Below are 13,704 nucleotides of genomic sequence, written 5' to 3' on the forward strand. Positions count from 1 at the left end.
GTATACCTGACGTTATTATCAAAGTGCGAGCGTAAACAGGAGCTTCTCCGCATCTTCGTCTTCGGCGTTAGAGGGAATTCCGTAATCTCACGTTCAAGGCTGAAAATGCTCGAACACAGTAGATAATGTGGAAGTCGTTCCACATTATCAGTGTGTGTGTAATGAGAGAATAACGCTTGTAAAGCAGTGAAGGCTTCGAATATTTCATGTATATGATGAATCAACAACCCCTCCCCATCTCCCTCCCCAAGAAATTGCCTATAGCGCCTTGGAAGTTTTCTTTGTGATTTTGTAATCATATTCGCGTCAAAGCGAACGTAAGTTATATATAGCTGTTGGAAAAGCCCCCTGCGCTGTAGCGCTACACCGTGTGGAAGCAATTTCTGCAAAACGTAATCGGTGAAAATTACGATGCTTGGAACATAAGCGTTTAGGGCACTTGGACTAGAGTTGCAGCGATCGCGCTGATTAATAAAACAAATGTTTGATGTTTAACTGAAAGGAGTAAATAATTTTGATCTCAATATACAGTCCAAAAGGAAAGTGAGCCAAAGGAGCTCGTGGAGTCACTTCAGAAAACACCGCGCAGTCATTAATATTGTCGTCTCTTCGAACGCTTTCTCCATAATCAAAAGGTTCTTCTGGTATTTTCTGCCATCGCATCTGTGTTTTCATTTTGCCGCAGCCCAAGACGAAGCCAATCCGCGTAGTATCCAGGTGATTATCCCGGCATTTCCAAAATCAAGTCGCGGATCGTTTACTCGCGATGTCACGTGGTATTACCCGCTGACGTAGGAGACAGGTTACTCGGGTAAGATTTGGAACATAGCCATAGCAACAAGTGTGTTAGGCTAACCTAAGAGACGACAAATAACTACGCTGAGCTACTAGATACATACTACATACTCACCCGATTAGGGCGACGACAGCCTCACAAATCTTAGCTATCGATTTTTTTAGTTGTTTGATATATGAATGTTTTTGTTTTGTTTTGTTTTTACGACGTGTTACAGTTCGAACAATTTAAAGGGGCCCTTAAACGATATCGGGTTGAAATGTCATGACTTTGCAGAGGCGTACTGGTCCTAGTTTGACCCACGTATACTCGCACAGACCGCCACTGATTCAGAAGCTTCTTTGGCGCGGTGAAAGTGCGAGAATAAAAGGGAACTATTTCTTTCAGTCTTGCCTTCGGAAACCCTGATGACGTAATTGTGGGCTCGAGATCACCCGCCTGACGACAGTCAAGCTGAGGCTATGAATTGGACACGAGAACTGCGTGAGCACTCCGCTCAGCACGCGTTTTCATTTTTCCCAACCCAAGCGGCGTGGCTATGATTAACGTTAGCGGCATAGGGTAGGCATCAGGCCACGTGGCCGCTTGTTCTGGCTTCGAGTTGAGGGAATAAACGATGCCTATATTTCTAGAATTTTTTTAGATGCGGAGCATCTCTTGCTTGGGCTATGTCCCGCGGCGTCGTAGTCCGCACTCACACTACGCATGCGCAACTCTCCTCGCTGCGCGTGCGTTCTCTCTCTCTCCAACAGCTGCGCGAAGTGCACGCAGCTACCAGCTGCGTCCCTCTCTCCAACAGCTGCGCGTGCGTTCTCTCTCTCTTCAACAGCTGCGTTCGCTTCTACTCACACCGCGCGCGCAGGCGCAACTCTCCTCCTCTAGTTTCCTCTCCTTCAAGTTTGAATATAAGCAGCGGTAGCGCGCTGCGCGCGTTCAAGGGGAGGAAGTGGCCGAGTGGGCTAACGCGTCTCAGCTCGGAGCGTGGAGCGAAAGCTTGCGCTGGGAACCTCCCGGGTTCGAGTCCCCGCTACCCCCGCCCGTTTCGATCTGGATGAGTTTCGTACCGGCACACGTTCGTGTGATGACTACTGCGTGATGCACGTTGAGAATCCCAGGTTAGCGGTTGTACTGCACTGGCTAAATTTCTCATCTACAGCTAAGAGACCGATTACCCGTTGAGGCGCATCTCCATCAAGGCTGTATAAACATAAAGAGCAAACCAATTTCTGCGCGCGTTCAGTTCACCGCTGTTGACTCCACTTCACTCCGTTCTTCCGATGAAGTGTGATGGAACGATGCTCCGCATCACCCCATGGTTCCCCTCGGGAAGATGGTGTAATTTTTTTTTTGCGACTGCTATTGTTTAGAAGGAAATACGAACGCAAGTTTATTCAGTTATTAACGTTAGGGGATGATTCTAAGTCCTATTTAGCGCAAGTAGAAACATCGTTTCATGGATCCTTTAACCTCTTAACACCTCCGCGGTTCAAGCCGCTCAGCAAATTTCCTTGGTGTGCCCGAATCGCACGCACAGGGAGTACCAACGACGACTAGCGCCAGGGGCCACGTAAGTGGGGTTCGGGTTTCGCGTCCCCAACCCACCCACGAAAATGGCGTTCCTTTCGAAGTCCGACAGCGGCAGCGCAAACACTCGAGGCGGTTCTCGTCCTCGTCGCGGGATCCGCTGGCCAAGTCCGGAAGCGAGTCTTAAAGGAGCCGGAGCATCGGAGCGGACTTGACGAGTTCCTCCCGGAAGTTAGCGGAAACGGAAGACGAGCGTTTAGATTGCCTTCCTTTTCTGGTCCTTGAGACGCCCGTGGGACTCGAGAGAGGAGATTGCACGCCGAGTCTTTCATTGTTTCTTGGGACTCGCCCGAAGGCGTCTGTTCTGGAGGAGAGTCCTCAAGAGTCCCACTGACGACGGAGTGCGGCTGTTGTGTCCCGTCATTTCCATCGTCTCGCGGAAGCCAAGGGCGTCCAAAGGATGCGAAACGCAAACGACGTTCGTTAAGTTCGACAGTTCCTAGTTTTACCTTCAGGCTGTGCTGCAATCTATTTTATTAGGAAACCGTTTCCAAAACAATGACATAAAAGAGAAAACTGCTTCCGACCATTTTTCAAGGCCGAATAAGCGATTAGAAAGCAAGAAGTGTGAGTGCACTAAGCCACGCCTGTAGGGCGTGGTGCAAGCGACGTTTTAAGAACTAGAGGACGAGGGCAATAACGCGTGGCTGACGACTCGGTCCTCCTCTCTTCCTGATTATTCCCCACTTAATGTTACGAAAAAATGCTGGAACACGCGTACAGAATGCGACCATTACGACGGCATCCTTCGCTCTTCTTTTGCGACAGATTGGCTGTCGCCTCAAGCTATTGCCGGTTTAGCATTGACATTCTTCGCTCTTTTTTTCGCAGAATGGTTAATGCTTCGAGTTGTCCGTACCGTTCAAAGGACGCTAAAATGAATTTTATTATATATATATATATATATATATATACACGTTCAAAGGACGCTAAAATGAATTTTATTATATATATATATATATATATATATATATATATATCTTACGACGCAAACTATACGCCCTAAGTACTCTGAAAACAAAAACAAAAACACTTCCATGAGTGGCCTTCTTTTTCTGTTAAAATGTTGCTTAGCGTTTCAACATGCCTCCCTTTTTCTGAGATCTATCTCAAGAAAAGGGGCATTTCGCAATAATATTTTGGTGTTTTGGGAAGCTTAGGTTGAACTTGCGCCAGAAAAAGACGATCTCAAACTCCACTTTAGTGCTTCTTTAATAGGTCGAACCATTTCCCCAAGACAACGTCATCGCTTACTTATATATCTCGCCAGCTTGACTGTACGTCTAATGTTACTCTAAGGTGCATTACACCTTGTGTCATTATAAGTCAAAACCCGACCAAAGGCTGGACGAAGGTACAGAATCGCATACATGCAGACTAAGAGTACAAGATCACGGTAAGCTGACAATAAGACGTGAACGGAAAGGCTACGAAGTACGAACGCCGTGACCTCGCGCTTTCGGAGCTGCTCTTCGCATTCTGAGGAGTTCGCGCTACAGTGGAACATAGTTTACACTGCTGGCCTCTCCAAAATTGGCGCCACGGTGTCTCTAACTTACACCAACCCTTTCAGGGTAAGGACAAACCAAGCTTCAGGTAATCTCTCCCCAGAGGCTTTCTTCATCTTTTGTTGTCCTCGTGTCGGCAAGCGCCTTGTTTGTCTTACAGCCCCGGTCAAAGAGCCGACCTAAGGGTCGACGGACATTCCCCTGGGGTGATGCCAGGTCCGCGTGGGAGCCCCCCGCACTTACCGTAACGGCCCCGAAGAGCACGATGAAGATGAGCGACGCTGTAGCGATGACGATCACGGCAATGGCCCACTGGGGAATCGGGGGCTCTGCGGACGAGGAAGCCAGCGGCTTGGGCCTCACCACGCCAACAACTGGAAGAGACGTCAAGTCGCGAAATTACGACGGGATGACTCGCTTGCTGGACGCTGCCCCCCTAGAGAAGCAGTAGCGTCGCGCAGGGGTTTATCCAGGACTGTCAATCTGGGGGAGAGGGGGCTTATTATAAATTTCGGGGCAGGTTTCTGTACTTCATTAAGAGGGACTCAGCCTAGGAGTGTGTGTGTGTGTGGGGGGGGGGGGGGGGGGGAGGGTGGGGGGTAGAAATCAATGACCTTATGTATTGCTACAGCGATTCAGTTCTTTGAACAAGTTTTTCCAATAGATTCCACGAATAAATTCTTCGAATACATCTTCGAATAAGCTTCACGCGAAGTTTTCTTTCCAGGTTCCTACCGGATGGTAACTCTGATTTCGGTGGCCGGATTTTCTCGGCCGGCTTAAGCGCTGTCCGAACCAACGCGAGAACGTAAGAAGATTTTTGGACATTTCGTTTTCAGTGACATTTGGTCGGTTTTAAAAGCTTTTTAGCGTTCAGGATTTCGAAGAGGTCGCGTTCGTTCCTGGAAACAGTTTAATACGGAGGCGATATCTGCTAAAAAAATCAAATAACATAACCGTTTTTTTTTGTTGTTTTTTTTTGCCGAGTGTGTAAGACGGATTATGTCTCGGATGTACGTTTGGAATCCTCTACTCAACCAGGTAACGGCTGGAGTCGGCTGCAGGAAACGTTATTTTCGCCGTGCAACACTTGTGAACATTTCGCAAGTTCTGCACGGCTGTTAACCCACGTGTTCAATTTGACGTCGCACTCACGCCGAACAAATCCAGTTCACTAACTGGACACGAACATTTCTTCATCGTTTGGTTTTGCGCTTCGGCACAATCAGTGCGTCGACGAGTATTTGGGATTGCGACCAATCACTGTGGCTGCGGAATTCATTAAACTTTTAGCATTGCCCGGTGCTGAGCACACACTATGAGCACCGCTAATCTACGCGATGATTGGGATGAACATCGGCAGCCCAAATAGTCTCCAGAACACGTGACCTCTTGTTCTTGCCATGAGTTCAGAGGTCTTCCCGCAATCTGACAAAAGTCTCGTTCAGCTTTTCTTAATCCAAAGTAGTGTAGAGTTTGTACGCTTTGGGTGTTTCCCGAGAAACCCGATATCGTGTAATGGTAGATTCGTATGTCCCTATACATAAATATGTGAGGAGCGGAACCGCTTTCAGCAGCAACTTAGCAGTGTCACCGCAGAACACAACGCCACATTCACTACTATAGTGCAGCAATTTTCACGACTAAAAACAAAACAAACCCCCACAGAAATGCAATATTTTATTCAAAAAGGTAAAAAAAAAAAATAAAAAAAATGGAGGTTAGGTATTTAAACATTGTGAGGTCAGGTCTACCATAGCATGGCGCCATTGGTTCCCGCTGTATATGAGAAATTTAGCCAGTGAAATGCGACTGTTGTACTCTGTTTCATCTTAATTTAGGATGAACCATATAGGAAGCCACGAGCCACTGAAATGCTGCGTGCCTGTCAGTGGACCTTCGACAAATGTGTAGCGACAGGTGAGCCGCGCGTGATACATTAACCACGCTGGATTGGCTACGATGGTTTGTGACGTTCGCTGTGGTTCATCGTAAGGACGTTAAAGCGTGAAGCGCACACAGCCTGCGGTGTAGCGACTAGTACTCTTCTATCCTACAGCCTAGCAGCTAGCGCGAAGAAAAAAATTATGGGCACTAATTATTCGCTAGAAACTACGAAGGGAAATTGTTTCTCGGTTCCTCTAAGTTTACGAGTATACGAGGCTTGTTGTGTAGCCTTATTATCGTTTTATATTGAGGATCAGCGTACTTTCGCTGTTTCAACTATAAACCAATGAACTCCAAAAATTGCACCCTCCGCAACACTGAACGATGTGGTATAAACGATTGGCTCCCAGTTTGCCCTCGTTTCTAGAGATTGGAGGCAAAATGAGACTGACATTTTGTTGTCATTCTTATCCAAACGCAGTTTGTCATCACACATGAGTGCGCCTTATTGTGTTCGCTCTTACGTAATACTCCGCAAGAACCGTCGCAAAGCACACGGAGATAAGGGGATATTAAAATCAAATTTTTCGATCCTATAGATATAGAAATAGTTTCAGCGAGAAAATTAGTTTGCGGTATACGTCAAAGAGACGAACCACCAGGCCCGTTTTAGTAAGTTTGGCGGCGCTTAAATGAAAATAAAAAGAGTTCGACACAAAAAAGAATGGCGTAGAGATCGCTTCCTAGTCGCTTCCAACCAAGAAGATCGATACTTCGACACCTGGCAGGAAGATGAAGCACTGATTATCAATCACTCCTGCCGCAGGAAGGAAGGAGTGAAAGATGTGGCGATGTATTAAAAGAAAAGAACAAGTTTGGTGCTCTCTCTCCGCTGGAATGCTGCGAGCCCCACGTAAACTAATAACAGCGAGGAGAGTAGTATATATGTGCAGGACGGCCGCAGAAAACGTGGTGAGCTCCTCGTCAAGGGGTCGCTTGTGGGGCTCTGTTTTCGATCGCTCGCAATCAAGCAACCCCCTTCGGTAACTCTATTACGAAACTGCTTTTGTTTTTTCACTGCTTCGTACGCTATACTGCTTTCTCGCGGCACCCTACCATACTTCTGCTGGTACAAGCTCTCGCTATATTTCACGCATTATGATGATACATTGAATTAACACCTCGCTCTGCACCCTTTCTCCGGAAGTAATGTTTTTTTCTTGCGTATTTTTAATTGTTTGTGTTTTTATCGCGTTTTCTTCGACTCTTCAAGCGATATTCACGCGGGGGAGAAATCCGCATAGGAATGTGCGTGACGTTATTGCGAGCGCGAGCCTTTCCTCATCTTCGTCGTTCGCACGGACAAGGTGACGGCGGGAGGGATGTTAACGTGAACAGCCGATTTTAGTAGTTTCTGCTCTTGCACCGGAGCAGAGCATTTAGCAATAAAGCTTTTAACGACACATTATCCTTAAAAGCAATCTCATTCGCAGCCAAACAGGGACTGTATGTCCCTGTTTGGCGGCCGTCCGAGCATTCCCTCCGTCACCGCGCCGCGTCGCCAAAGCGTGACGTTTTCGTCACGTGGTGCGCGCTCCGCGGAGATATCTCCGGGATTTCTCCCCGATGTGAATGCCGCCTGAGCTGTCATTTTTATGGAGACATTTATTGCTGACTGGCATGTTTTGTTAGAAAATTATGCATCTTCTTTTGTTTTCGCGCTCTTTTTGTAGACGAATTCGGTATCAGTCATCCGGACAGCCAGTCGCCGCCATCCACGAGCGAACCGGCGGGAACGACGAGACAGAAAAGAAGAAAGCTTCACTGGCGCTGTTACGACAATAACTAAATCTGCTGCAGCAACTTCTCGCCGCAGGAATCCTGTATAACACAAAGGACGGCCCTCACGGAGACAATGGCGCGTCCCGCTGTCAGGCGCCCCTCGGACGTCCACGCGAGCTGTCTCGAGCACGGGGATTAATAAAGGGAAAGACATTCCCGACATTGAGGCGCGATGAAAGGCGGAGCAGAATCCCTCCCATAAAACGCGTCGGCCAAGGATGGCTGAAGGCTGCCTTCGCGTTGATGTGGATGCCAACGACATTCAGGCGCCGGCCATTCAAGACCGAGGCTTGGAAATGGCAGCTCTGGGCCGTCATATATAAGCGTGCCTCTCTCGACAGTGAATGCGTACAGATCGTTTCCAATTGGAGTGAATGAGTCAAGCCGGGATCCTGAGTACCGCCCCAAGTATCCGGTCACTTTCCAACTGCCGAGTCAATGTGCCCGAGCATAGGAGGTTAGTCCAGGCGGTTTGGCAACTGACCGATTGTCGACGTTGCCGGCGACTCCTCTGTGATGTTGAGTAATTACCTTGGTGGCCTTAAGTTTGGGTCACACTGTACCAGTGAAGTGTCTGTGCTACCCTTTACACATACGGTAATAACATGGAGCTGTTAGTGTACATGTAAAAAGCTGGCTGTTGCCGCAAGGTTGTTGAAAAGTTGGCCTACTTTAAAGCGTCTTCATAAAAGGAACATTCTCATTTTGAAGAAACCAACCAAACGCAGTTTTTCTTTTAACGATGAGTTTGATGCCATGAAGTGAATACAGCAAAAACTCGATTGGTGTTCTTACCCGGCGGGGTGCTCACTTCCAGCTGAGAAAACAAGAAAAGTATCAGTGAGTATTGGGGGGATACTTCATACAGAGCGCACCCACGATACGTCGCCTTGTCTCTGTTTGCAGAGAACGAATAACTTTCTTCAATCAACCAGTCCAAAAGCCGGCAATCATGCCCGCAGACAGTATCTCACAAGAAAAGTTAACTGAACCGAATTACGTGAGCCAAATAACCCCTTTTGTTCCCCCAAAACGAAGCCTCCTGAGCGGACACGATGCCGGCGCAACTCTATCGAGGTGCACCCTCGTGAGCTCGAGAGGGAGCGGAGGGAGATCTCTGTGTGTCCGCGTTTTCTGTGCCGGTAATAAACGCGCGGGCACGGAATCGCATTAGCCCTTGCGCCGGTCCGCCGTCTCTTCAGAGGCACGGACTCTGCGAGCGGCTGCTTACGGACTGGGGACTTTGTACGTGGCCAGCATCCGTGGTCGGCGATAATGAGGCCGATGGCGGGAAGAGGGGGGAAGGCAACGCGTTGCCCAAAACGGCCCGCTCTATCGGACTTCCCGAGCATCTCCCAGAGGGATCGCCCCGCCGGCACTCGGCTTGCCCGCTCCGGAAGCCGACGAAGCTCTGCGCACGGCGACTGCCTTAGCGTCGGAGCCCCCCTGGATACCCGGTGCCCCTGCGGGTGTTGCCTTCGTCGAGGGAAAGATGTGGGTCGGGTCCAAGTGAACTTGCCCCGTGTGTGTTTGTGCTTCCCCTTGCGTTGTCTTAAGGCGTCTGCCTTGGAGAGGGCTCGCCATCGATCGAGCTCTTAGGTGAAGGACGGATGCTGCGCTAGATGCCCTGCTCGGATGTCAGCGGTAATGGACTCCTTTGGAAGAGAGCGCGTGCGTCTTGTTTCTGTTGTCCCGCGTGCCTTTTCAAGACAGCCTGGCCGCCATCTTTGTGGCTACGGCGGAGCCAGGGATTACAGAATACATTGTTCTGGTGAAGATGCTCGCTAACGGTGGGAGATGCTTATATCACGTAAGAGGATCCTTGAGCTGACGATTAAACAATGTTTCGTTTCTCGTTGCTCGAACAATTGAGCTTTCAGGTGTGGTTGTTTCATCACACGTAAAATACTTCCTCTCTCGCTTCCTCTCTCAAAATAAAGCAACTTTTGTCGTAATTCTTCCACCGGCGAGCGAGATAATGACAGGAATTCTCGAAGCAGTCTTGTTTCGTTCATTGTTAACTTGCTCTAAATGAAGAATTTTGAAATATATAAGAATATTGCCGGTGTCAACAGTCCAATTACGGTGCTTCATTGATGTCATAATTGTCCTTCCATGACAGAACATCGTCTTTAAAAACAACTGCTAATTTTAGCTATTGGTATTGATATAGTGATATACGTTCCGTTAATGTCCTTTCAAAAAAAGTAAAAAACTAGAAAACTTAAGTTGTATTAAAAATAATTAATATAATGATAGAGATAATAGAGCAAAAGAGAAGGAGTGTCATGTTAATTTGGCCGGCATAATGTTTACGAATGCAAGCTCGTCTGCTAAGCACTGCCTTTGATCAGCATTTTCCTCCGCGTTCTCGGGAAATAATAAGTCACAACAAAATGGCGAACTGACGGCACACGCTTCTGATATATTAGATTAAACTATATACAGAGAAGCGTTATAATATGAACGTATTTCGCATAGAAAACTGTCGCCACAAGGGTACTGTGTTTTGTTGAGCGCATGCCGGCTTCCCCTTTAGTTGCTTCCTGCAGCCTTCGATCACTATGGGTACCCGACGACGCTTTCACCGGCCATGGTCGATCTATCTTGTCTTTCTATAACCTAATATGTGCTCGGATAGTATAGCCTCGTGCGTTTCTCATCGCTCTCCACAGAAACGAGCCGTTGCTCCGCCCGTAGATCGGCACACCAGAGTCTGTCAGCGTTGGGTTCCAAACACCACGAACGCACTCCGGTTACCGCCGGAATAAATCGCATTGAGACAGAGACGACTCAAGCGCAAGAGATATGATGCCTCCGAAGAAGATGGCCGAAGAAGTGAAAGGAGGCAATAAAACGTGGACCAGTCAGAGCGAAGAAGACCGAGGCTGGCCAACAGATACGGCGCAGACGAATCGTCGAAGACGTTACTGTGGAGGCATAAAAGGCACGCCTGATTCGGTTTCATGAGTCGCAGTGCGGGAGGGAAAGAGGCGTGAGCAATAAGTTTGTTCGCAGACCGTTGCAGCAACCATGCTCCCGTCACGCCGTCAGTTACCGCTTTCGAAAGCAGCGAGGTCCCTCGTTGGCAGCGTATAAAAATGCGGCAACGCATGAGTCGCACTTTCTCGGACTTAGCACTCCACGAAGGCTTCGGTGAGGACATCGCGCTTATCGAGAAAAGGAAAGAAGCTTTCGAAACACCCAGCGTCGTGGCCCAACGAGGAGCCTCGTTGACGCGGCGTTCTGGGACATAAAGAAAAGCCGTAATATTGTTTGCCGGAGCGGCCTTCTTTCTTTATGGTATTACGCCAATGTGATTTTACGAGCCGGCCGACATCCTCGAAAGGATGTCGGCCGGCCGGCTCACTTAGCTTTTTTTCGGGCGGCTCTCCCGTTGGATGCGGTGTGGTTTATTTGCCGTTAAGACCACAGACGTCAAGGATGGAGCGCTGTATTCGACTCAGAATGTTTGGGTTTCGGTGAGGAACTCACCGCGGCGGTACCACGCTAAAAAAAAAAGGGGCGATTCTGATAGCCTTAACGTTCGTATCTTTCCAGCGACTGCCAGGGCAATCACACAGAGAACGATAAAATAACAATGACTAAGAATCTTGCAAGGTAATACCCGTAGTTTAAATTTCTTTTCTTTTCCATTTCTCCTTATCACGCTCTCTCTTTTCTGCCCTATAGTCTGTTGCATGTTAAGAAAAGCAGGGCAAGCCCCCCTCCCAAAGCTCTCGCATGCCATGATTGGTGTTTTCCTGCTCTCCAGCGTTCCCTCGGCTAAAGTGGAAAGAGTGGAGGGCTTTGTGGGAGGGGCTTGTCCTGCTCTTCTTAACCTGCAACAGAGTATAGTTAGGAAGTAGCCTGTGTCGCTTTTAAGATCCCTAGTTTCTCCAAATACATTCATATTTCTTCCTGGATATTATCGTGTAATACTCTTATTGCCAAATAGGTACGGAGCACGTCAAGGCATGTATTGGGTGCGACCACCGCTCGCCTGGCCCTGCCGTCATTAAATAATTCCATCTATATCACGAACATGTTTTTTGTCCTGTCAGTGATCCGACCGCGGATTATCATCATTATTATTATTAAATGCAGTATTGAATGTATGTTGTGTGTGCGTGTGTGTGTGTTGGGGGGGGGGGGGGGGTTGGCTTCTCGAAGTTCCTACTTTGCTTCCTCGCTTCGGCGACTTCCCGAATTCCCGCCCACAAGGCACTGCAGGCTTTGACGGACCCGCTAACACTCGTGTATTTTGAGTTCAAAATAAAAGTATTATTATTATATTTTTATTATTAGTAATAATAAAATGGTGCAACCTGGACGGACACCAGCTCACCTTCGAACTGCGTGTAGGTCGGGTCGAGCGTGAATTCCCCGATCGAGCCGTTGACGCCGAGGTGGGAGTTGAACGCCTCGATGAGTGACGTGGGCACTACGGGCTCGCGCCTCTGGTGGAACAGCACGAAGTAGTCCACGATGATGCTCCCGGGGCTGCGTCACAAAACGGGGCACACGACGCGTCAGTGCGACGCCTAAATAGCATGCGGGCTACGAGCAAGCATGAAGGCATCGGGAACGGAAAGAAGGCACACCTGCTAGCCGGTCTTCTGAGCATTCTCATAGCCTAATTTATAGATCGCGTAAGTCCCAACACGTGACATGGTTACCAAAGTCTATCGGGAATAATTTTTGTAATTATTGTTATTATTATTTTTTTTTTTTTTTTTTTTTGCGGGGGGGGGGGGGGGGGGGTGCTGAAGGTCGTCTGAGAAATAAAAATGGAATATTACGGAAAACTTATTTTTCTTAAAAATGTTTCTTTTCTTGGTTGTATAAGTGAAACAAATTTCGAGTTTAACGGTTGGGGTCCAGGAGGTGTAATGAAGGGAATAATCATTCGTCTCGAAAGTTTGCAGCAAACTAACTGACACGTGGCGAACGCGTTTGTAGCAGCAGTCGTAAAGAAACGAAGGATGGCAAATATTGGTTAAAGCGATCAACAAAGCCATAGCTGCAGCATATCTGTCCAAACACCGAAAGCGACGCTTTTGGTGTTTAGAACGTGTACGTCTTGATAAGATAACACATATCTTATCTAAAGTTCACCTACATATCTCTTAACAATTAAAATGAAGAGGGAAATTAGTAATGCTCCACGTGGAGCACGACTTCTTTTTTACTTTTGTTCTTGAGGTTATAGTCGTGTTCTTATCCTAAGGAGGAATTTTCCAACTCGATCGTCACCACTGTTAAAAACCACTCAAACAAGGTCCTTTAAAAGGACCAGAGGTGTCCTGCTGTCACAGCAACGCAGCTGGCATTGACGTTTCCTGCTCCAGCCTTTTACAGTCGCAGTTGACCCTGTCCGGTTTGATCACCGGCCAACTTTTCCATTTCTAGTCCAGTGTCCTGCGCTGACTACGATGGTCGCCATAAAAAGAAGATATATTGAAATGAACGTTTTCGCTCTGCGAAGGACCTGAACATGGATCTGCTGAGCTCAGCCCCGCCCCTTCCCTCCAATGCATTATAGCAGTGAGGGATACCGACATGGTGTACCATAATTGCGTCGCACGTCTGTGTGAGACACCTTCTGTGTCCCGTGCTTGTGAATTAAGCTCAAGTTCATGCCCAAGTGCTGTCTCCGAGCATGAGTTACTGAGAGACATGAATGAAGAGATTTCTGGCGGCGCACTAGAGACAACTTCACTGAGAGTGCCGTCGGCAATCAATCCGAAATACCGAAAATCCTACGTGAAAAGAAAGCAAAGCGAAATTGAAGTGGCTTTCAGCAAAAATGTCTAAAAAAAAAAAAAAAAAAAAAAAAAAGCTCGATGTACATTTAAGCACGTTTTATGAGTTGTGAGTGCGAAAGCATGCAAACCGCTCGTCCTTTCCCTTTTTTGTCTGCTGCGTACTTTTCGTCGCTGCTCAGTGCGCGTGCTTGACGCTCCGTATTAACGGCGCGCTAATGGACACGCAGCGCCATGGGGTGAGCGGTCGTGGAAACTGACGAGCGCAGCGGCCAATGGAACCGAAGGCGAAATCCATCAACTTTACTTCGCTCCTTTGAGA

The 13,704-nt window shown here is 48.0% G+C and overlaps 1 protein-coding gene across 1 annotated transcript in view; it reads right to left on the minus strand.

The window, feature by feature from the left end:
* Positions 1 to 13,704, minus strand: part of LOC8042786 (mucin-5AC) — a 60,091-nt gene that overhangs the window by 13,028 nt on the left and 33,359 nt on the right. The window contains exons 4-5 of the mRNA XM_042291776.1: positions 11,966 to 12,120; positions 4,132 to 4,262 (exon numbers count right to left, since the gene is read on the minus strand). Coding sequence (XP_042147710.1) covers positions 4,132 to 4,262; positions 11,966 to 12,120 — 286 coding nt within the window. The remainder of the gene's footprint in view (positions 1 to 4,131; positions 4,263 to 11,965; positions 12,121 to 13,704) is intronic.

The sequence above is a fragment of the Ixodes scapularis genome, unplaced genomic scaffold (genome assembly GCF_016920785.2).
Source record: "Ixodes scapularis isolate PalLabHiFi unplaced genomic scaffold, ASM1692078v2 PGA_scaffold0__279_contigs__length_252992795, whole genome shotgun sequence".
Classification (NCBI taxonomy): Eukaryota; Metazoa; Arthropoda; class Arachnida; order Ixodida; family Ixodidae; genus Ixodes; species Ixodes scapularis.